Raw genomic sequence first — 18269 nt, 5'->3', positions numbered from 1 at the left:
GAATACTGTACAATTTTTATTTTTCACAACTATTACTATTACTATTACTACCCTTCTCTCTCAATAAGCGGTGCGCGCATTTGCGCATCTTCGGAGGAAACCTGCCCTCAAGAAGCAAGGAAAAGGAAAAAGGAAAAGGAAAAAGGAAAAGGAAAAAGGAAAAGGAGAAAAAAAAAAAGAAAAAAAAGAAGACAAACACAATGAACATTCCTATACGGCAACGGCTCCAAAGAGACAACAGAAACACAGGCACGGACAAAATTCTCCTATATCCTTTAAGCACGAGCAACACTCTCCTTTCTCTTCCTGCTCCTGCTGCTGCCTCCGCCGTTGCTGCATCAATTGCTGTTGTTGTTGCTGCTTACGGTTACGGTTGGTGTAGTACGCACTGCTCTCGTACATCGCCAGCTCCGGATCATTGCTCACCGATCGTGCAGGCACTCCTCGACCGCTTCCTCCGCCTCCAACGTCCCGTGAGGAAGGTGAATAACTCGGCGGTGGCGGTGTCATCACCGGCCTCTCAACATACGGCGGCAAGGGTGAGCCGGGGGATGGTGGCGGGTACTGGTTATGGAACGACGGGGATGTGGGCGAGTACATTTGCGGCGTAGGCTGGTATCCGCTATGCAGGTCCGGCTGGCTGCGAGAGGAATGATAAGTCATCTGCTGCTGTTGTTGTTGTTGCCTAGGACGATCGCCGCCGCCGTGGCGGGTCGTGTTATGGCGCTGCTGCTGATGCTGCAGGTGGTGCTGGTTACTGCTCGCGTGGTACGTATTGTTCCTTCGAGCGCCATTGCCACCGCCATTTCCACCGCCTTGGCCACCGCCGCTGCCGCTTTGACCAAACCCATCATAGCGTGGAGATGTCGGCGGTTGTCCTCGAGTTCTTCCGCCACTGCTGTAACTGGTGCCACTGTGAGCACTGCTACCACTGTTTCCTGGGAGCTGAATCGGCGCCGATTTCATCGTCCTCCCACCACCACCACCACCTCCTCCATTACTGTATCCGCCATTCCCCCGGTGCCCCTGGTGTCCATTGTGTATCGATCTGGGTGCGTTTGGGGTTGTAGGGGTTGTGGGTGTGGTCGGGGGTATATAGTCGGTCATGATGGGGGTTGTATCGCCCTCATACTGCCGGTTGTCGATAGGGTTGAGTGAGATGCGTTTGCTGGTCTTGCTGAACATGGCTTCCGAATCCGAATGCTGGGACAATTAGAGTGAATGAGAAGAGAGTGAAAAGAGGGATTGTGATGGGAGAGAGGGGATGCGGGGATTGGGAAGGAGGAGCCAGGACCAGAGGCGACGAGACCTGCGAGGTGTGAGATTCAGGAACGAGGATATATTAAAGGTTCATGAGACGGGTGTCGGACTAAGAGTGCAGATGCCAGTCAAAAGGAGACAGATAGACAGGAGGAGCAGACGCCGCGCGATGCAGTAAAGGGAAGGGGGAGGAAAGGGGAAGAGGGGAGAGAGGGAGAAGGAGAGGATGAACGACGGAGGGACGGAAGGGTGAGGTGATGGAGGGAATGATGGAAAAGAGGGTTACTCTCATCACTTCTTTTTTTCTTCTCCACCTGCAAGGTGAGCGTTAAACTGTTGCCATAAACATCTAGGCCAACAGAGTATGTTTGGTACAGGTAAAAATAGGCCGGCGAAATATAATTCACACTACATGGACATGTCCTCCCTCTGTCTTCGATTGCTCTATTGTAAAGTCGTCCATCGACCAAGGAGAAAGCAGGCTACCTTTCCTTGCAACGGTAGGCTACAAAGACTCTCCAACCCTGCCACTTCTCTTCACTTTATAACGTAGTCTGATTACGGTGACCGGACCCTGCTACAGCTTCAGGGGGTTTTTCTGTATGCGGACTAGCCAGTATGAGGGCTCTCAAAACATTGTAATTTAATCGCCCAAAACTTGTACGTGCAGTTTAGTTTATATACTTGTAAAAAATACAACCACATATGCTAAGCGCTGCAGCAAACTCTCACCTCACACGAGCCAGTGTAAGATGCAAAGAGAAACCTACGAGGGTATCTTGGGTCAATTGTGCTGTAAAGGATACCTTCATTACGATAACGACGCGCTTACTCATCGGCCATGTCAGTTGGAACGTCCCAGTAAAATGGGATTCCCGAAAATAAGGAAGCGAGCAAGCGCGACGCGTTCGCTTTCATTCTTTATTGCTATTATCCTTCATTTCTGCTCTCTAAAAAGCTGCCGTCCTTGCACTAGCCCCGACATTAGCATCACCAGCCTCAAATACACTAACAGGACCACTCCCAATCGTCTCTACCTCCTCCATCATCTTCGCTGCCTCAGGTATGGCGTGCAGCCAAAGGTACTTAAGCCTAAATCCACACGAGTGGCGTCGCCACCATCGAAATAAAGGCCTTGAACGCCGTCTTCGAACTCGTCAGATAAAGATCCGCCATCACCCCTCACTAAACTCCTCTGGGGGTTCACAGTGCTCTGAGCTAGCGCTTTGCTAATGGAACCCATAGTTGCGGCAGCCCTGACTTTTTCGACATACTACTCAACACTTTTGGAGTAAGGCTTACAAAAATTACCAACTTGAACCCTGACCCGTTCATCTCGAAGATACTGTTCAGCGTAGGTACGATCGCAAGGTCTTTACGCCGGCACGCACTTGAATCATGATGATGGGACAAGCAAAGAGAGCTCCAGTCCCGCACCCGCAGATAAAGAACACCGCCGTCTGGAGAGCTCCTGCCAAATATGCTGGCCATTACCAAAAGGGAACCCGAAAGCGATTACCTTCGCGAGATTGAATAGCTCGACTTTGCCTATTTCGAGACAACGCTGACAGCCTCAGAGGACATTAATAACCCAGTCTCAAGTGCCAAACCGGCTACTGCAGCCGTCTAATGCTCTGCGATCAAAATGAGCATTAATGGATATGATAGCAGAAATAAGGTGAGGGTTAATATGGGAGCACTAAAGAGGTCGCGCAGATGAGCGACGCCAACTATTTTGACGCGTTTATGTTTTCGGCCTGAAATTACATTTGCAGGCAAAGCAGTAGCGACCAAAAAAAAATAAAATAATGGTTTCTCCATGATTAGGATAAGACAATGAAATTCCTTGCACACTTGGTTCCGAAATACATATAAGGACACCAGCAGAGCTGGGAGCCGACCAGTAGTTGAATAAAGCGGAGAAAATAAAGCGCTTCGTAGTCATTGCATGCACGCATTCAACCATTTTTCTCAATCAAACCTAGTAGCACAGATAGGGAATGCCAGAACATATCAAAGAAAATAACGACACAGAGTCGCGCTGTCTAATGCGCGTAGCTGCAATATATTCGTGCTGTATCTTCCCTAGGACTCTTCACGACGCTTTCCATCCATTTCATCGTCTCCAGTCTTTTTCTGAGCAGCGTTTGGCGCGCCGCGGGTACTCTATTCAAACAAACATGCAGGCGTGTATACAAATGTACAACTATGGTTTTATTTTATGACAAATATTGTTCGCTCTACGCGGATACTATATTTCCTTTGGCACTGGCCCTGCCCTCCAGCCTGGCCACCTGGCCCGCACAGCCAATTCGACTTATTCATCCCAGTCCAACAAATGATTGGTCGCTTTCTCCAGATCATAATCATACTTCTCCAGCGCACTACGACTCTGCTCTCGCGTGAACCCCATATTCACCAACTGCTCAATCAATGAGTTGGCATTCGGAGGTGCCGGTGCAACCTGCTGTTGATGACGATGATCGTCGCCAGACATGCCCAAATCCCGTGAGGCCGAAACTGAAGACGAAGACCCTGTAGACGGCATCGCTTCAGTTCCGAATCCATTGTTATGCGCAGGCGCAGGAGTTTTGCCGGGTCCCAGCATTCCATGAAGCATCTCATGGTCTTTGGGTGGACGTGGTTTAAGCGCTGGGGGGCCCGCAGTAGGCCCTGATGGACCGACTACGGATGATGATGCAGAAGATGCTGCACCTGCTGCTACCTGTGACGATGGCGGTGGTGGTGGCAGCGGTGGACGTGGTGGGGTCATAGATCGATCCAAAACCGTGGTATGGTCAATGCCTGCAGAAGCTGGGGAATCTAACGACGACTGATCGGTGGGTCGATGTGGCCGCGCTGGTACAGGAGGCCGACCTGATCCGGATGTCGAGTTAATAGTGGCAGCAGATCCAGTTCCGACACTTGGAGAGGATGTCATGGCCCTCGGTGGTGGAGGTAATGGTGGTGGAGAGGGCGAAGCGTTCCCGAATCGAGCATGCTGCTGAGCTGCTGTCAGACCTGTTGACGCAGGGTGAGCGCCAGCGATACCTCCAGTCGAATGACGATGCTGCTGTTGGTGATACTGCAAGGTCTGTTGTTGCTGTGCGATTCCGGTGACTTTTGGTTGAGGCACAAAGGCGGCAACAGGGGTTGGCGATGGATTGTATCCAGATTTTGTGGGAGGCGTGCCGAACTGGTATTGGTTGTGTGAGTGCTGATCAGCATGCTGCGGGAATGGTGAAGGGGTCTGTTGTGGCTGGTAAGGGTATGTTTGGGATTGCTGCTGTTGAAGTTGTTGAAGTGGCTGCGGACGTCCTTGCGCAATATCCTGGGATTGTGAGGAGTTGTTATGGCCCATCTGCTGCGAAATGACATCCCTCAGGGCGGTCAGGTCATCGACGGGGGTTTCCCATGGGTCTGGTGGTCCCAATCCCTGCTCAAACTCACGAAAGTCCAATCGCGTTGCACTAAACGAAGGAAGTACAGATTTCTGTCGAAGCATTTCTTTTGTCAGCTACCGCGAAAAAGCTGAGCAAGTTAAGCTTAAGAGATTGTAATCGATGACTATACCTCCGATGCTGCGTCGCGTCCCGACCATGACTGAGGCAGCGAGCTCGACGATTCCTCTTCCAGACAGCTATCGCGCAATAATCCCGTAAGCTCAGACAACGGAACAGCCTGCACAATGACCTCCTCCTCCTCCGCATTGTCCTGGTTGTTCTGTTGGTAGACATCCTGGCTGGGTGTAGAGCTAGAGCCCCGCTGAGTATCGCCCTGAGTCTGGTTCGCGTTTGCAGCTTCTTGGACCTTTGAACTGCTGCTTTCCAACGCTTCCTCCACAGGACTGTCCTTCGCCTCGAATTCGCTGTAATCAAAATGAAGGTTTCTTGCTGCCTTGGCTTTGGAGCTCGATTCCTGAGCAGACGTCGCCGCTTGCGCTGTGACTAGTGTTGGAGTCAAGATACGGCGGTCTTCATTATCCAGAAATCCCGGTGCGATCTTGCGGGCTTGAGTAACTCTCTCCTGCTCCAGACGCGCCTGTCGCTCCTCGGAGTATAGTTTGTAGGCGTTCTCTTTGGCTTCCATAACAGCTGCTTCCTCGGCCATGATGCGCTGATATTCCTGGACGATCCTGTGCTCCAGCGAAAAGTCATGGTATCTCTGTAAAAAGGAAAGATGTCGAGGGACGATTAGATTCCGTACGAATATACAACAGAAAATACGCACCCTACATGGTCCCATGCAGACTTGCCCTCTGCGTAATGTCGTCGGGAAGGGAATGCATGTCATATGGTGGAGATATCTATGGACAAGAACGTAGAACGAGTCAGTTCGAGCGACGCATCATTAACGACAAGAACAGTATAGTCCGAGCCAAGAGCGAAAACATACAGGCACCGGCGCTTGGAAGAGTGGTGAGACAATCATTGGCACATGCTTGACTTCGTGGTATGGGGAAGCATCTATTTGCGGCAAGTAAGCAAGTTTCTATGGGCGTTAGTCCGGCGGCAAGTTGTTGTGATGGCACTCCACAATGCAATGACCATATGCTGTCGACGTTGCTTACGGTGGTGTGCCATGGCAGGTTGAGAGCGGCGGTTGCACGTTCAACTTGTATGCGGATGAATGCGTTGGCGAGCTCAATAAGTTTGAATGGAGGAAGGTGAAGGAATGGAGAAAGGGACGAGTGGGCGAGTGGTTGTTGGCTCTGCACTTGATCACAGCACGTCACCCTTGCAGGGGGCGGGGGGGACATTCAGAACGTGTGTTCAGCGGTATTTTATTGAGTTATCTGGCGCTTCTGATCGGTTATGAACAACGTGGGGGTAAAAGTACAAAAGAACAAGATCCATTCGGCAACATCCGTCCAGGCATATCTGCCCTCGTCTACCGGAACTCGAACGAGCCAAATGACCGTTCCTCGACATGGTTCAACAGCAGCTGCTGGAATCTATTGTAGAAAAAAGCCAAAATGAAACAGGGCGGTTAGAGCCAAACATACACGACCTTCGACTTGCGCAAGAATAACGTGGATGAAGCCCTTTCTCCGGCACTTACTTTTCGCTGGACTGGTGGTAATAATAACCGCTGATCTGGCCTGTCGTCTTACTGTAGCAGATATAATAGAATCCAGCAAAACTCGCCCCAGAGATACCTCGGACATGGTGATCCGGTACCAGAAAGTGCTCCTTCCATCTCATGAATACCACATCCTCGTTTCGATGGTCGTACGTCTGTGGGTCGTAGTGGTGGTGATGTGGACAGCGCGAGCCCTCGTCATCTTCGTCGTCCAGATCATGCTCGTCCAGTCCATAGAATACCGAGCTCGCCAAGCACTCGAATGGTTTGAATAGTGTCTACATGGCATGCATATTAGTAGAACGAGGTCAGAATTAGAGACCCAAGGACATACAATACGACCTCACATATAAGCACTGCGCTACGCTGTAACACTCTTTCTCTTTGTTACTGAGCACGTGCCACATGCCTCGCACTTACCCAGTGCTCCTCGTCGATCAATTCGTCGGCATCCCATTTGCGGGTCTGAAATGTATGCTTAGGTCCAATGATCTCTGCCTCAAAGTACGTGGTCAGCTCCGGGTACTCCTCGGTCAATCCATTGATGTGCAAATATCCGCAGAGGAAGGAGTCGTTCAAGTCTACATGCTATGAGTGTTGCAACAAAAAAAAAAAAAGGTCAGATAACTGAAAGCCATTGAACGCTACATTCTTTTTCACCAAGACCTTTTCTTTCCAAACTCGAACAGACATGAGGAAAGCCAGTCCATTTTTTCTTTACCTTGATGTCAACCTTCACATCGTAGCTGTGGCTTCCTGACCGTTGCTTCCCACGGAACTGCGATCCAGCATACAGATGAAAGGTTCTGGTGGAGGCAACCCGAAGGGGCTCAAACGGGTACCTCTTCCGTGCTCGTTCCTCCTGCTGAAGCTCCAACTGTCTTTTCCGCTTTGCCTGCTGCTGCTGTTTCAATATGGCGATTGACTTTGAGTGAAGTGCGCAGGTCGAGAGGTGCTGCTTTTGAGGTTGCTGCTCTTGCTGGTGCTGGCGATCTGCCGACTGGATCTGTGCGTCCAACGTGCTATCCGTCTCTGCTGGGCCGATGCGGTTCGGATCACTGTTCTGAACGAGGGCTTCGTCCGAAATAGGGCATGTACATGACAATTGTACTGAGATATCTCCCGAGGGAACAGCAGCAGCAGCTAGTGGTGGTGCGTCTGTGCTTGAGTTGATCTGCTTGTAGACAGGCATTGGACAGTAATGCAAGAATGGTTCGATTGTATTAGGTGTACGTTGTTTCTGAGAAACGGTGATGAGAAGAGGCAATGAATGATGAGGGACGGATAGAAGTATGAAAAAAAAAAAAAAAAAAAAAAAGAATGGACGATGAGATCGAGAGGTCCCTTTCTCCTGGCACGCTTTTTGTGTGTTGACTCACCCCATTGGCTGAAGCCATTTGGGCGAAATAAACTTAAAGTGGCATAACCCCAGCAACCAGTTTCGCTCCAACGTTTAAAGACACCTCCTTTGAATACTTTAATGACGGCGCCGTTTGCTGGATTCGCCCTCATCATCTCTGTCTCTGCCCCTAGCTCTGTCTCTATCACGATACGACGATGATGATCGTCCTGAATGGCGATCACCATGGTCTCGGGAGGACCTGCGGTCTCGATCATCTCGGTCGTCTCGGACCCTATCCCTGTCTATCGGCCTATCCCGGTCGTGATAGTCCCTACTACCACCATCATATCTGTCCTTGTCATAACGACCAGAGGAAGATGACGAAGGATAACGATCGCCTAGTTGTGTGTGGTTTGCGTTATCCCTTCCAGATCCATTACCGCGTCCTCCACGCCCTCCACGCCCTCTATCGCGACCACTCATTTTGCTTGCAATCTTATAATCTTCCCCCCTGAAACCGCCCATGCGATGTCTTTGAGCCAAGTTTCTGGAGATGGGATCTGTCCATCCAGAGCGCTGTGATGTGTCCTGCTCCTTTAAGGTTGTATACTTTGTTTGGCCCGCGCGACCAAAGTTGCGGACTTGCATGACTTTGGGCAAGGCTTTGATATCCTTGACCGCGTCCGGTGTAGGCTCGGCAGTAGACCTCTTCAAAATGGCCTCACCAGTGTCCTAGAATTCATATAAAAAATCAATGGGTTACAAAGGGTTAGTTTGCTGTGGATAAAGTGCACAAACAATATCCATTATCCTGCACTCAATCGCTGACATACCATAAAGAAGGCACCCTTGTGGTGGTACTTCTCAACTGTGCCTGCGGCCTTCATGGCTTTCTCTTCCTTGGCCTTCTTGGCAAGATATTCCATGTCCTCCTTGACACGCTCCTCCTCCGTCATCTCTCGTCTTCTCTCGATCTCAGCCTTCTCTGCTTCACGGCTAGAGCGAGGCCAAAGTAGCAGGGGAAAAAAACAGCAAAATAAGTGAGCTATTCACACGCAGAATTGACACTACGCAAATAAAAAAAATAAAATAATGGCACTTACGCTTCCAGTTCTTCCCGATCGCGCTTGATTCTCTTCAGCTCTCTCAGCTTCCATTGCTCAAACTCGGCCTCTTCATCCAGTCCGTCAGTATCATCCACTTCTGCAAGACTGTCCACATCTGGAACTTCCTCCACATTCGCTTGTCGAGCCACGTATTCCTTGAGCATCTGGTGCGATTCCTTTTTCCGCTCCTCAATTGCTTCGAGGCGAGCCTTCTCTGCCAGCTCATATGCAGCATCTGAATTTGCTGACTCGTCAATCGTGATTCTCTGGGATCTATCGTGTCAGAAGGCACAGAGATAACTCCAGGTTAGAGAACATTCAAGCGGGCGATCCACGTCCAACGCAGGATCCTCTTGATAGGAAAGATGGACGTACTTTGGTACAAATACGGGCTTCATGAGCTTTCGCCTTGGCGCATCATCCTCTGAAGATTCTTCCTCTGATCCTGAGGTATATTCTGATGATCCTTCGCTTTCCTATAATCATAGGGCAATCAACAGAGTCAGCGATGCAGCTTCAAACAGACTAACAGCTCAGCAGTTTGATTGCTCGACAATGCCATTGTGTCTTACCTCACTCTCGCGTCGCGCCTTGCCTCTCCGCCCTGTGTCGCCTTCTTCCTCTTCTTCTTCGCCTTTACCCCAAAGCTCCTCCTCCTCGTCCTGTTCACGCATCGCTCTAGCTCGCGCAGCTTTCCTCCTCCGCAATGCGTCCTCCTCCTCGTCCTCGTCCTCCTCTGCTTCTTCTTCCTCATCTTCATCACTTTCATCACGCTGCCTTGATCTGATATCGCCACGACTTCTCCTATCTTCCATCTGCATTGCCTGGAGTCGTGCTAACCGCCTGTCTGTTACGGCGGCGGCAGCGGCGCCCTGTACTTCACTTTGACCCCTCAATGCCTTCTCCGCCTGTCGTTCCCTGGTCATCTTTTCGATATTCAGCACCTGGTAAGCCATTCTTGGCTTTTCTTCCTGTGCGATGGCCACGTTGATGCCTGTGCGACCACCGCGTGCTGATGTACCGGCCTCATCCTCCTCGTCAGAGGACTCTAGTGCTGGATCGACATAGCCCTCCGGCGCCTTGCCTGCGCGATAACGCTGGACCTTGACTGGCTGCAAGCCCTCCTTCCTAGAGATCGAGTTGAGAGAGGGAAGTCCTGCTCGTTTAGATGCCATTGTGAGAGATGGGCTGAGGTGGAAGGGAGAGAGCACGACAGAAGGCCTTATTTCGCCGTGTTTGTGCAAACAAAGCACAAGTGACTGTGCGAGTGCTTTCCCGAGTTCTCAGCTGAAGACATCACTATGCCAGGCGCACCATCGACGTTTACAATACATAGGGGTTTAATGTTGTTTAAAAAATTGATGAATGAACTGTCAGGTCTATTGTTAATCAAAGTGGAAGCCGTGCTGCTGGCGGCCACCGCGGCCGCCTTGGCTGCCAAACGGTGACCCACCATGACCCCCGAATCCACCGCCACCACCAAAGGGTGACCCGCCACCGAATCCACCAAAGGGAGACCCACCACCACCACCACCACCACCACCCATGCCTTGTTGGTTCATAAACATCTGATAGAACATCGAGTTCACGTCTGGTCCGCCTCCCATGCCACCGAAATCGTCCATACCGCCCATACCGCCCTCGATATCCATGCCGGAATCATAGCGGCTCTTCTTTGTTGGGTCACTCAGGACACCGTAAGCCTCCCCGATGTCCTTGAACTTGGCCTCGGCTGCTGCATCGCCATCGTTCTTGTCTGGATGGTAGATGAGAGCCTGTTTCCGGTACGCCTTCTTGATCTCACTGTCGCTTGCATCCTTCGTGACACCGAGCACCTTATAGTAGTCCTTACGCAGCGATTTCTTCAACTCTAGCTCGGCTGCCTGGAGCTCCCTCCGGACGTCTCTGTTGCTCTTATCAAACTCCAATGCAGCCTTCAAATCATTGACTGCCTCCTGGTACTTCTCTAGCTTGAGCTGGCACTCGGCACGCTTGCGTAGCACCTTGACGAACGATGAATCGAGCTTCAAACTTGCATCACAGTCTTTGATGGCCTCCTCATGCCGTCCCAACTTCGCCAAGACTGTTGCTCGGTTTGAATACAATTTGCTGTTGGTGCTCTCGTTCTCGGGGTCGATGGCCAGCGCTGCAGTGTAAAGATCGTATGCCTCTTGCAGCTTGCCAGCCTTGAAGGCATCGTTACCAGCCGTCTTTTGCGCCTCAAGGTTCTTGGCCTTCTTCATGAGCACACGTGCCTTGGAGCAATCAGGATCGCATCGTAGTGCTTCAGCGCAGTGCGTTACGGCCTTAGTATTCTCGCCTTGACTATACAAAACCTGGGCGCGGAGATAGATGGCGTCCGAGTTCTGTGCGTCCTGACGGAGAAGATCCATTGCAACCGAGCTAGCACCGCTAAAGTCCTTCTTGCCAATTAGGCATTCTCCCTTCCAGATCATCCACTTTCTTGGCACAGCGTCGACCATGCTCAAGAGACGATCACAGGCATTTGCACCGAGACCGAACTGCTTGTTGTTCATGTACATCTGAATCTGGTCGATCTGGGCTTGGACGTGGTTGACCAAGGCCAACTCCTTGGCGGCCGGGACGTTGTTGGGCTCCATCTCGAGCGCCTTGGTGTACAATCGGATCGACTCGTTCACATTTCCAAGTTGCAGTTGACACTTGGCTCCACGAAGATATCCCTATTTGATCGTTTCAAATCAAGTCAAAGCATTAGCATGAGTCGCCATAGAATGAACACAGTAGCGAGTGATCGAAAATAAAAGGGTGGCAAAGCGGACAAGGTGGACAAAGTGTATAAAGTGTACAAAGGGATTGTACCTTAACAAATGAAGGGTCCAGTTGGACGGCAGTCTGACAATCCTTTGCTGCATCGGCGTACTTTTTAATCATCATCAGGGCAGCCGACCGATTTCCGTAGTAGGTTGCCTTTGATGGCTCCATCTTGATTGACTGGCCATAGAGGTCGACCGCTGCTGCATAATTGCCAAGTTTGTATTCCTGGTTCGCCTGCGCCTTGATATGCTCGGCAGTCCTATGATTGGTACGACCATGGAGGGAGGGCGGGGCGTTTAGAAGTCTTTTGATGAAACAGATAGTCGGCGCCCCACAAACTTGACACCTTAGAAGCACAGCATTCCAAGGACCTCCTGGACAAAGTATAGGTACTTACAAGGGGCTCTCGATTTGATCTATATTCATGGCTTCTGCTGGCATTGTGATTGATATTAAGAGTGGAGGAGAGAGAGGGGTATTCTCGTAAGAGTGTGATCCAACGAAGTTGCGGTTGTGATGACTGGTGCGGCGGTAGATGAGGATGAGCAAAGAAAAAAGCTGGATGATTCGGATGGGCCGAGATCTTTGTGGGCGAAGAAAAATGAAGAGTGTCCGGTCTTTCTTGGCACGCTGCGTAAGACCGACTGATGGGTGCCCAACGATAAGAGAAAAGGAGGAGGAGGAGGAGGAGGAGGAGGGAAGGAGGAGAAGGAAGAGAAGGAAGAGAAGAATGAACCGGAAACGGGGAGCCGTCTTTGTTTCTTTCTGTTCAGGGCATTCCTTCGCCTCAGCGGCACACGATAAATATGTTTAGGCGCTGAAGAATCGTGACTGTGGGACATTGGAATCAAAAAGAACGAATCGCCCATCAAGAACCTCGTCCCCTCGTACCCCTCGTAAAAAATACCTGATGTCCGAGTAAATGAATAATGCACCAATCAACTCGGGCTAAACCCCCCTAAATCCGCTTCCATCATCTACTCATCTACCAATAAAATTTCTTCGATAACCTTAAACGCTTGAATAATATCATCCTACGCCCAATCGCCACCAGATGCAAATCATTTATTCTAAGTCAGCCTATTGCGCATTCGACCTGCACTGAACTCGGTGCCGAGCACCGTGCATAATAAATAGATACACTTCGATCCAGCATAGGGAGCTTTTTAGCCTTGTTATCTCAAGAGTAATTTTTCAAAGGGAAAAACATGTTCACTAAGAACACGTACCATAGGACAAAGCTGGTAGCTGTGTTGCAGCACCATTACGGCTTTTTGAGGTAAGGTTGACCGCGGTTCAGATCCCGCAATTGTCCAGGAAGTGCTTTGATACAGTTACAAAAGAATGCGCGTTGAAGTACATTGTATATATCAGTTTATTACTCTGAAGCCGAGGAAGCGATGTGCGAATGGGTGGAAAAAGATATGTACATGGCGCTGGATGGTACGTGTGTGAAAGTGTGCTTGTAGCATTTGTGCAGAAGACATCAAAATGTCTACTTGTCCATGCCAACGGCCTTCTTGGCTGAGTCCACGGACTCCTTGACAAACTGGGTGACCTTCTCGGCTCCGGATTTGACACCGCCCAACATGCTCTCACCCGTCTGCTGGGCCTCCTTCTTGGCCTCGCCAGCATACTCCATAGTTTGCTTGGCTGCATGCTCGCCAGCAGCTTTAGCCTTGTCGACATACTCTTGGCTGTTCTTGGACATATTCTCGCCCATGGCCACGGCCTTGTCAGCATACTCCTTAGTACTACCGGAAAGGTTCTCAGTCACGCGCTCGCCTACGGCCTTGGCCTTGTCAGCATACTCCTTGCTATTTCCTGACAGGTTCTTACTAATGCGCTCGCCTGCGTTCTTGGCCATATCGGCATACTCCTTGCTATTTCCCGACAGGTTCTCAGTCATGCGCTCGCCTGCGGCTGCGGCCTTCTTGCCCATGGACTCAGCCTCGTTCTTGAGATCATGTACAGCATGTGTGCTGTCGCTCGTCAGGTGCTCGACGGTCTCGTCCTGAAGATCTTTCATGTTCTTAGGGTGGGGCTCACGATCGGCCTTGACGGTGGCCTCGCTGGCAGATGCATTCTCCTGCTTCCAGCCAGGTGCATGCTTGATCACCTCTTTCTGATTGAACAGAGGTGCTTGGCTGGAGTGAGCGAACGGACCAAAAATAAAACGGTACACATCGATTGAGGAGTTAGTTGGCGCGATGTTTTTACAAACGTTGACAGAGACATACAGGTCGTAAAGCATCCAATTGCAATGCGATTCGGATAGACACATACCTGGAGATTGTGCGTGCAAAGAGAGGCAGTCTGGCGACAGCGGGGGTGTTGTAAGTCAAGGCCACATTGAAGGAGCGGCGGGCAGTGTGACGAAGAAGAGACATGGTTGTAAATGTGTTATTTGTTGAAGGGGTTTTTGTTGTTGTTGTTGGGTAGAGTTGGTTGAGTGTGGTTGCTTAGAAGAGGATCGTTGAGTTGAATGAAGAAGAAAGGAAAGGATCCGATCTCCCTTATATATGGTGGAGTCCAGGGAATGGCTGTGTGTGTCTAGCATCATCATATCATAGTCATCTTGACATCATACCACGACAATCACTTTTTTTTTTACGCGAGAGGGAGTCGGTGCCCCTTGGAAAAAAGACGCTGCGTTGCATTCTCTTCTCTGTTCTATGTGGGGTTAGCATGAGCAAAGGGGCGCACTACCAGCATCAACAGTATCCACGACATCATCAACGGCAATATGTGGAGAACACAGCATTCCTTTGCTCAAATAAAATAAACTAGCTTCATCGGTTGCACACAACGATCCATTGGGACAAACACCAGACAACACTGCTTGTTACCGCAGCAGCAAGCCTATGAATGTATTGGATGCAAAGACGACCGGCGATCCCAAGAAAACGGGGCACCGGCTCAGCTCCCAAGGACAACAGTTTATTTTAAAGTTCGTTCAGATCATCATGACGGAATCAAGGAGCGCGCGTAATTTGCAGTACTCTTCAATGCAGGCACGCATCTTGCATTAGAAGATGGAGGATCGGCGTTACGTACGACCCTGATATAAGTGAGTATGATACAATGCAGTTATTCAGGGTTCATTTTTTCTTCAGCACCAATTACGCGTCCTGGGCCCGCTATTTACGCGCAGTCGATATCTCCTCGGCATCAGGATAAATACAACTGGATGTGAAGGATAGCCTTGAGGGGGGTGCATTCGGAGGCGTCCATGCGTGACATCAGATGAAGTAGCGGAGATAGTTGTGTTGGAGAGCAGCATGGTTGCAGTCAGAGACGTCTTGAGGGTCTTTAGACCGATTCTGGTGGTCTTCATCACCTTGCGCTTCCAGTAGAGTTGTGAAAGGATAGCATTCACCTTTTCTCTTTATTTGGTTCTATTCTCAGAAAACGATCGCACAACTGCTTAACGACTCTTTATCTGGGCCCCATCATCTGCTCCTTGGTTCTGAAATACGGCGCCGAGCTTTCACGTGTGATATCCCAGCACCGATCGACCGCCTCCAGTACCTCCTGCGGAAGCGGCTCTCCATTTTTCAGTGCATCCAGATTCTGAACCGTGTGCTTCAATGACGACGCCCCGATGATGATGCCATCCCCGCGTGCAACATGCATCTTGGAGTGGAACTGCAACCAGTCGAATGCAACCTGGACCAAATCGAGTCCATGCGGCTCGCATGCCTTCTTTAGCACCTCGACCGCCTCAAAGTACTCTTTCTTCCAGTAGCGCTCGCGATACCTAGGTGTGCAGCCAAATCGCAGAAAACGGTCCATAATTAGCAAAATAAGTTTTAACGGATGCGGTCAACATGAAGAACAAGGGTGGATACAAAGCGTTATGTGCCTACCGAGCGCCCTGCTTGGCTTTAGGATCAAAACGCGATCCTTCCTCAACCTCACCCTGATAGGTGTAAGCACCCGTGAGGACACCTCCGCAGAGAGGATTGTATGCATGGAACCTGATGTTCAGTTCGTCCAAACAAGCAAACAGCTCCGGCTCAATGCTTCTCGTCAACGCGTTGTACATGCCCTGGTACACCGTCGGCAGTACGTAGCCCTTGATCTTACACAGATAATAGATCTGCGTCACCGCCCAGGCCGAGTAATTCGAGAGACCAAATATTTCAAACTTGCCCTGCTCATACAGCTCATTCACGGCCTCGAGAGTCTGCTCAATCGGTGTCGCATAGTCAGGGGCGTGCAGATAAAAGACATGGACCTTGTCCTTCTTGAGTGCGTCCAGGGATTCCTGCAGTGACTCCTTGACTCTTTCGGGACGCAGACCACCGAGCTGTAACGGAAAACATTTGGTGTCGATCGTGAGGCCTTCGAGGTCGAGTTGGCCCATCATTTCCTCGGTATGTCCATCCGTGTAGATCCGTGCGGTGTCCAGGGCTGTGTGGCCGTACTTTCGGAAGGCCGAGATGATCTCAGTGGCGGCCTCGTTCGTCTTGACGCGGGCTCCGCCTCCTGTAGACCCAAAGGTCATACAGCTGCATATATAGATACAAAAATGCGCAGCGGTCAAGCGTATTAGAACAGCCAACTAGAACTAATATCGATCGTTTTCAACAAGGCAGGCGATGCGAAGCTCAGTGAATGCTCTATGCCTACCCGAGAATGACATTCATGTGGTCTTGGTTGCTCATTCTGCCAGGCGAAATGAAGGAGTAGGTGATTCAAAGGTAAGAAAGCAAAACACAATAACCTTCTGTAAAATGTAAATAGCCGCGCTATTTCTCGATGTGCTTTGTCTGACAGTGACCTACAGAATTCATGCCAATATAGCTCTAAACATTGTGCGGAGACATAACATCTCGTGTTTATTTTCCTCTTCGATCAGCAGAAGCTGCATTCGAGGTAGAATGCAGAAGCAACGCAAGACCATAAAAAAAAAAAAAAAAAAAAAAATAATAAAAGAATAAAAAAAAAAAAAAAAGCATGCAGAGGCGCGTTCTATTGAAGCTCAAGGAGAGGCAAAGGTTACGCTAACGCTTTCTCGGTTAATGATATATATCAAGCAATGGATCGAAGAGATGCTCATAACGGTGGTTGCGACGCAGGAGAGAGAAAGATGCCGCAAAAGTAGTTCCTTTAAGGGGGAGGAAGGGCCTCGATACGTTTCGCCGTCAGTTTCTCATTCACCAATTTGGCCCGCTCGGCGTACAGGTGCTTGTAGGCGTTCTTGATCGTCACTTCAGAGACACCGCAAACAACGCTGATGTCCTTTGTTGATCGGGCCTGGCTGAAGAGGTTGCAGGACATGTAGATACAGGCAGCAGCGATCGAGACTGGAGACTTGCCCGCAAGTGTTCCGACTTCCTTGGCCTTCTTTGTCAAGTCCACAGCCGCCTTCTGAACCTCCATGGGCAGATTAAGGTTGGAGCAGAAACGAGCCATCAGATCCTCCGATGTCATCGTCTGAACCTTAGTCTCATGGAACGCAATGTTGAGTGCCTTGAAGCATCGGCCAATCTCCTTCTTGGGCACCTGTGTAAGGGTGCAGATCTCCTTAAAGGTACGGGGCACACCCTCCTGACGACAGGCAATGAAGATGCACGCCGCAATAATGCTCTCGTTCGGTTTGCCCTTCAACATCTTTTCGTCCTCAACACGCTTGAACAGCTGTTTTGCAATATCCACTATTGATCATGTAAGCCAAATATGAATGATGAGTCTCCATTACCGGCACTTTCCTATTCGCTTTTTGACTACACATGCATTTATAGACTTTACCAATGAGTTTGGGAAGCCCAATGGCATCGCACATTGCAGAGATATCCTTGTAGGCCTGAAGCAAGTTGCGTTCACCCTTGACTGCTGTAACTCTGCCATGGGTCCTGTTCAACTCTCGGGCTGTTCCAGAGCCGCCGTCTCGCTGCGAGATCACTGTGTCGAGCTGCGGGCCGTTCAACAGCGGATTTGCTGCGGAACCGACACGGGACGGGTCGTCGCCCTCATCATTTGCGAATGTACGCCATTCCGAGCGGGTGTCGACGATACGATCTCCCAGTACCAATCCGCAGTCAGCGCACACAAGGTCACCGGACGAAAACTCCTCCGAGATGTTGGGCGGGACCACTTTACAGTCTGAGGAACCAGAGACAAACAACGTAGAGCACACAAGCAGTACACAGAGAAGAGTCAGTTCATGACACCGCGATAACTCAGCACAAGTGAATAGACACAAGGAACATATTACATTGAACATGCTTTCTTCCGCCCATTTATTGCATGGTATTCTTTTTTTTAGTCCCTTCAGTGGCATCCTGTATCAACCCTTTTACGGAAAAAGAGATCAAGGTGAGATCATTTCATAGCCGCTGGTCTGTACTCACCTGGGCACATCAGCTGAATGTTAAGATCGACAACCTTCGGAGCGGAGGACGGAGCTGCCATGGTTGCCATTATATAGTGTATGGAATGGAAAAAAAAGAACAGGAAAGTGAGGCAACAACTGGCGCCTGGCTGATGTGGTAATGGATTGCAAATGTGGTGGTTGATTCTTTTCCCCTTCTCTTGGTATGAACTAGACAGACAGTGAAGTTGTCAAAGAATAAACAAAGAAAAACGCTGGAGAGGGCTGCCGCTGGTCTTCTTGTAACAGTTTCTCAAAGAAGGCACTGATGAACAAAGAAGGATGAAAGAAGAACATTTTTGAA

The 18269-nt window shown here is 50.1% G+C and overlaps 9 protein-coding genes across 9 annotated transcripts; all 9 read right to left on the bottom strand.

Moving 5' to 3' along the window:
• Nucleotides 1-131: 131 nt before the first annotated feature.
• On the bottom strand, nucleotides 132-1528 carry BC939DRAFT_457001 (uncharacterized protein). The gene has a single exon (XM_051556417.1). It carries the CDS (start codon nucleotides 1183-1185, stop codon nucleotides 211-213), a length of 975 nt encoding a protein of 324 aa, XP_051410392.1. The 5' UTR covers nucleotides 1186-1528; the 3' UTR covers nucleotides 132-210.
• A 1925-nt stretch (nucleotides 1529-3453) lies between these two features.
• On the bottom strand, nucleotides 3454-6011 carry BC939DRAFT_457000 (uncharacterized protein). The gene is made up of 5 exons (XM_051556416.1): nucleotides 5831-6011; nucleotides 5656-5726; nucleotides 5516-5566; nucleotides 4834-5424; nucleotides 3454-4753 (listed from the first exon to the last, which is right to left on the bottom strand). The coding sequence occupies exons 1-5, from the start codon at nucleotides 5841-5843 to the stop codon at nucleotides 3578-3580; spliced, it is 1902 nt and encodes a 633-aa protein (XP_051410391.1). The 5' UTR covers nucleotides 5844-6011; the 3' UTR covers nucleotides 3454-3577.
• Nucleotides 6012-7646, bottom strand: BC939DRAFT_456997 (vacuolar import and degradation protein-domain-containing protein). The gene is made up of 4 exons (XM_051556415.1): nucleotides 7064-7646; nucleotides 6763-6930; nucleotides 6322-6620; nucleotides 6012-6214 (listed from the first exon to the last, which is right to left on the bottom strand). The coding sequence occupies exons 1-4, from the start codon at nucleotides 7532-7534 to the stop codon at nucleotides 6151-6153; spliced, it is 1002 nt and encodes a 333-aa protein (XP_051410390.1). The 5' UTR covers nucleotides 7535-7646; the 3' UTR covers nucleotides 6012-6150.
• A 96-nt stretch (nucleotides 7647-7742) lies between these two features.
• Nucleotides 7743-10024, bottom strand: BC939DRAFT_530384 (splicing factor, Prp19-binding domain-containing protein). Its single transcript, XM_051561570.1, has 5 exons — nucleotides 9363-10024; nucleotides 9166-9266; nucleotides 8788-9063; nucleotides 8518-8680; nucleotides 7743-8416 (listed from the first exon to the last, which is right to left on the bottom strand). Exons 1-5 carry the CDS (start codon nucleotides 9963-9965, stop codon nucleotides 7820-7822), a joined length of 1740 nt encoding a protein of 579 aa, XP_051410389.1. The 5' UTR covers nucleotides 9966-10024; the 3' UTR covers nucleotides 7743-7819.
• Nucleotides 10025-10175: 151 nt separating this feature from the next.
• BC939DRAFT_478682 (uncharacterized protein) lies at nucleotides 10176-12027 on the bottom strand (the record flags this gene model as incomplete). Its single annotated transcript, XM_051558785.1, has 3 exons — nucleotides 10176-11492; nucleotides 11632-11845; nucleotides 11984-12027. The coding sequence occupies 3 exons, from the start codon at nucleotides 12025-12027 to the stop codon at nucleotides 10176-10178; spliced, it is 1575 nt and encodes a 524-aa protein (XP_051410388.1).
• Nucleotides 12028-13081: 1054 nt separating this feature from the next.
• Nucleotides 13082-13976, bottom strand: BC939DRAFT_478681 (uncharacterized protein; the record flags this gene model as incomplete). The annotated part of the gene is made up of 2 exons (XM_051558784.1): nucleotides 13082-13733; nucleotides 13873-13976. The coding sequence occupies 2 exons, from the start codon at nucleotides 13974-13976 to the stop codon at nucleotides 13082-13084; spliced, it is 756 nt and encodes a 251-aa protein (XP_051410387.1).
• Nucleotides 13977-14631: 655 nt separating this feature from the next.
• Nucleotides 14632-14952, bottom strand: BC939DRAFT_456992 (uncharacterized protein). Its single transcript, XM_051556414.1, has one exon. It carries the CDS (start codon nucleotides 14921-14923, stop codon nucleotides 14699-14701), a length of 225 nt encoding a protein of 74 aa, XP_051410386.1. The 5' UTR covers nucleotides 14924-14952; the 3' UTR covers nucleotides 14632-14698.
• Nucleotides 14953-16393, bottom strand: BC939DRAFT_456989 (Aldo/keto reductase). The gene is made up of 4 exons (XM_051556413.1): nucleotides 16377-16393; nucleotides 16222-16290; nucleotides 15456-16100; nucleotides 14953-15346 (listed from the first exon to the last, which is right to left on the bottom strand). The coding sequence occupies exons 2-4, from the start codon at nucleotides 16254-16256 to the stop codon at nucleotides 15025-15027; spliced, it is 1002 nt and encodes a 333-aa protein (XP_051410385.1). The 5' UTR covers nucleotides 16257-16290; nucleotides 16377-16393; the 3' UTR covers nucleotides 14953-15024.
• Nucleotides 16394-16546: 153 nt separating this feature from the next.
• BC939DRAFT_456987 (cyclin-like protein) lies at nucleotides 16547-18260 on the bottom strand. The gene is made up of 3 exons (XM_051556412.1): nucleotides 17946-18260; nucleotides 17344-17697; nucleotides 16547-17249 (listed from the first exon to the last, which is right to left on the bottom strand). Exons 1-3 carry the CDS (start codon nucleotides 18013-18015, stop codon nucleotides 16702-16704), a joined length of 972 nt encoding a protein of 323 aa, XP_051410384.1. The 5' UTR covers nucleotides 18016-18260; the 3' UTR covers nucleotides 16547-16701.
• Nucleotides 18261-18269: the final 9 nt, after the last annotated feature.

This window comes from Gamsiella multidivaricata (genome assembly GCF_025024155.1).
Source record: "Gamsiella multidivaricata strain RSA 2152 chromosome Unknown BC939scaffold_49, whole genome shotgun sequence".
In the NCBI taxonomy this organism is placed as follows: Eukaryota; Fungi; Mortierellomycota; class Mortierellomycetes; order Mortierellales; family Mortierellaceae; genus Gamsiella; species Gamsiella multidivaricata.
This window is presented reverse-complemented; position numbering and strand designations above follow the sequence as displayed.

What these genes read in the sequence shown, in the direction of transcription:
- BC939DRAFT_456997 (XM_051556415.1), bottom strand. Translation starts at nt 7,534, where the DNA reads ATGCCTGTCTACAAGCAGATCAACTCAAGCACAGACGCACCACCACTA. An exon ending in TGATCGACGAGGAGCACTGG is followed by an intron (nt 6,621 to 6,762) that starts GTAAGTGCGAGG and finishes CATGCCATGTAG; the next exon opens with ACACTATTCAAACCATTCGA. An exon ending in TACCACCAGTCCAGCGAAAA is followed by an intron (nt 6,215 to 6,321) that starts GTAAGTGCCGGA and finishes TTTCTACAATAG; the next exon opens with ATTCCAGCAGCTGCTGTTGA.
- BC939DRAFT_457000 (XM_051556416.1), bottom strand. An exon ending in CCGACGACATTACGCAGAGG is followed by an intron (nt 5,425 to 5,515) that starts GCAAGTCTGCAT and finishes TCCTTTTTACAG; the next exon opens with AGATACCATGACTTTTCGCT. An exon ending in GACGCGACGCAGCATCGGAG is followed by an intron (nt 4,754 to 4,833) that starts GTATAGTCATCG and finishes ATGCTTCGACAG; the next exon opens with AAATCTGTACTTCCTTCGTT.
- BC939DRAFT_457001 (XM_051556417.1), bottom strand. Translation starts at nt 1,185, where the DNA reads ATGTTCAGCAAGACCAGCAAACGCATCTCACTCAACCCTATCGACAAC.
- BC939DRAFT_530384 (XM_051561570.1), bottom strand. Translation starts at nt 9,965, where the DNA reads ATGGCATCTAAACGAGCAGGACTTCCCTCTCTCAACTCGATCTCTAGG. An exon ending in GATCGGGAAGAACTGGAAGC is followed by an intron (nt 8,681 to 8,787) that starts GTAAGTGCCATT and finishes GCCTCGCTCTAG; the next exon opens with CCGTGAAGCAGAGAAGGCTG. An exon ending in ACAAGGGTGCCTTCTTTATG is followed by an intron (nt 8,417 to 8,517) that starts GTATGTCAGCGA and finishes TATGAATTCTAG; the next exon opens with GACACTGGTGAGGCCATTTT.
- BC939DRAFT_456989 (XM_051556413.1), bottom strand. Translation starts at nt 16,256, where the DNA reads ATGAGCAACCAAGACCACATGAATGTCATTCTCGG. An exon ending in CACATGAATGTCATTCTCGG is followed by an intron (nt 16,101 to 16,221) that starts GTAGGCATAGAG and finishes CTATATATGCAG; the next exon opens with CTGTATGACCTTTGGGTCTA. An exon ending in AAAGCCAAGCAGGGCGCTCG is followed by an intron (nt 15,347 to 15,455) that starts GTAGGCACATAA and finishes CTGCACACCTAG; the next exon opens with GTATCGCGAGCGCTACTGGA.
- BC939DRAFT_456987 (XM_051556412.1), bottom strand. Translation starts at nt 18,015, where the DNA reads ATGGCAACCATGGCAGCTCCGTCCTCCGCTCCGAAGGTTGTCGATCTT. An exon ending in CATTCAGCTGATGTGCCCAG is followed by an intron (nt 17,698 to 17,945) that starts GTGAGTACAGAC and finishes CTGGTTCCTCAG; the next exon opens with ACTGTAAAGTGGTCCCGCCC. An exon ending in TGGGCTTCCCAAACTCATTG is followed by an intron (nt 17,250 to 17,343) that starts GTAAAGTCTATA and finishes CATGATCAATAG; the next exon opens with TGGATATTGCAAAACAGCTG.
- BC939DRAFT_456992 (XM_051556414.1), bottom strand. Translation starts at nt 14,923, where the DNA reads ATGAAGACCACCAGAATCGGTCTAAAGACCCTCAAGACGTCTCTGACT.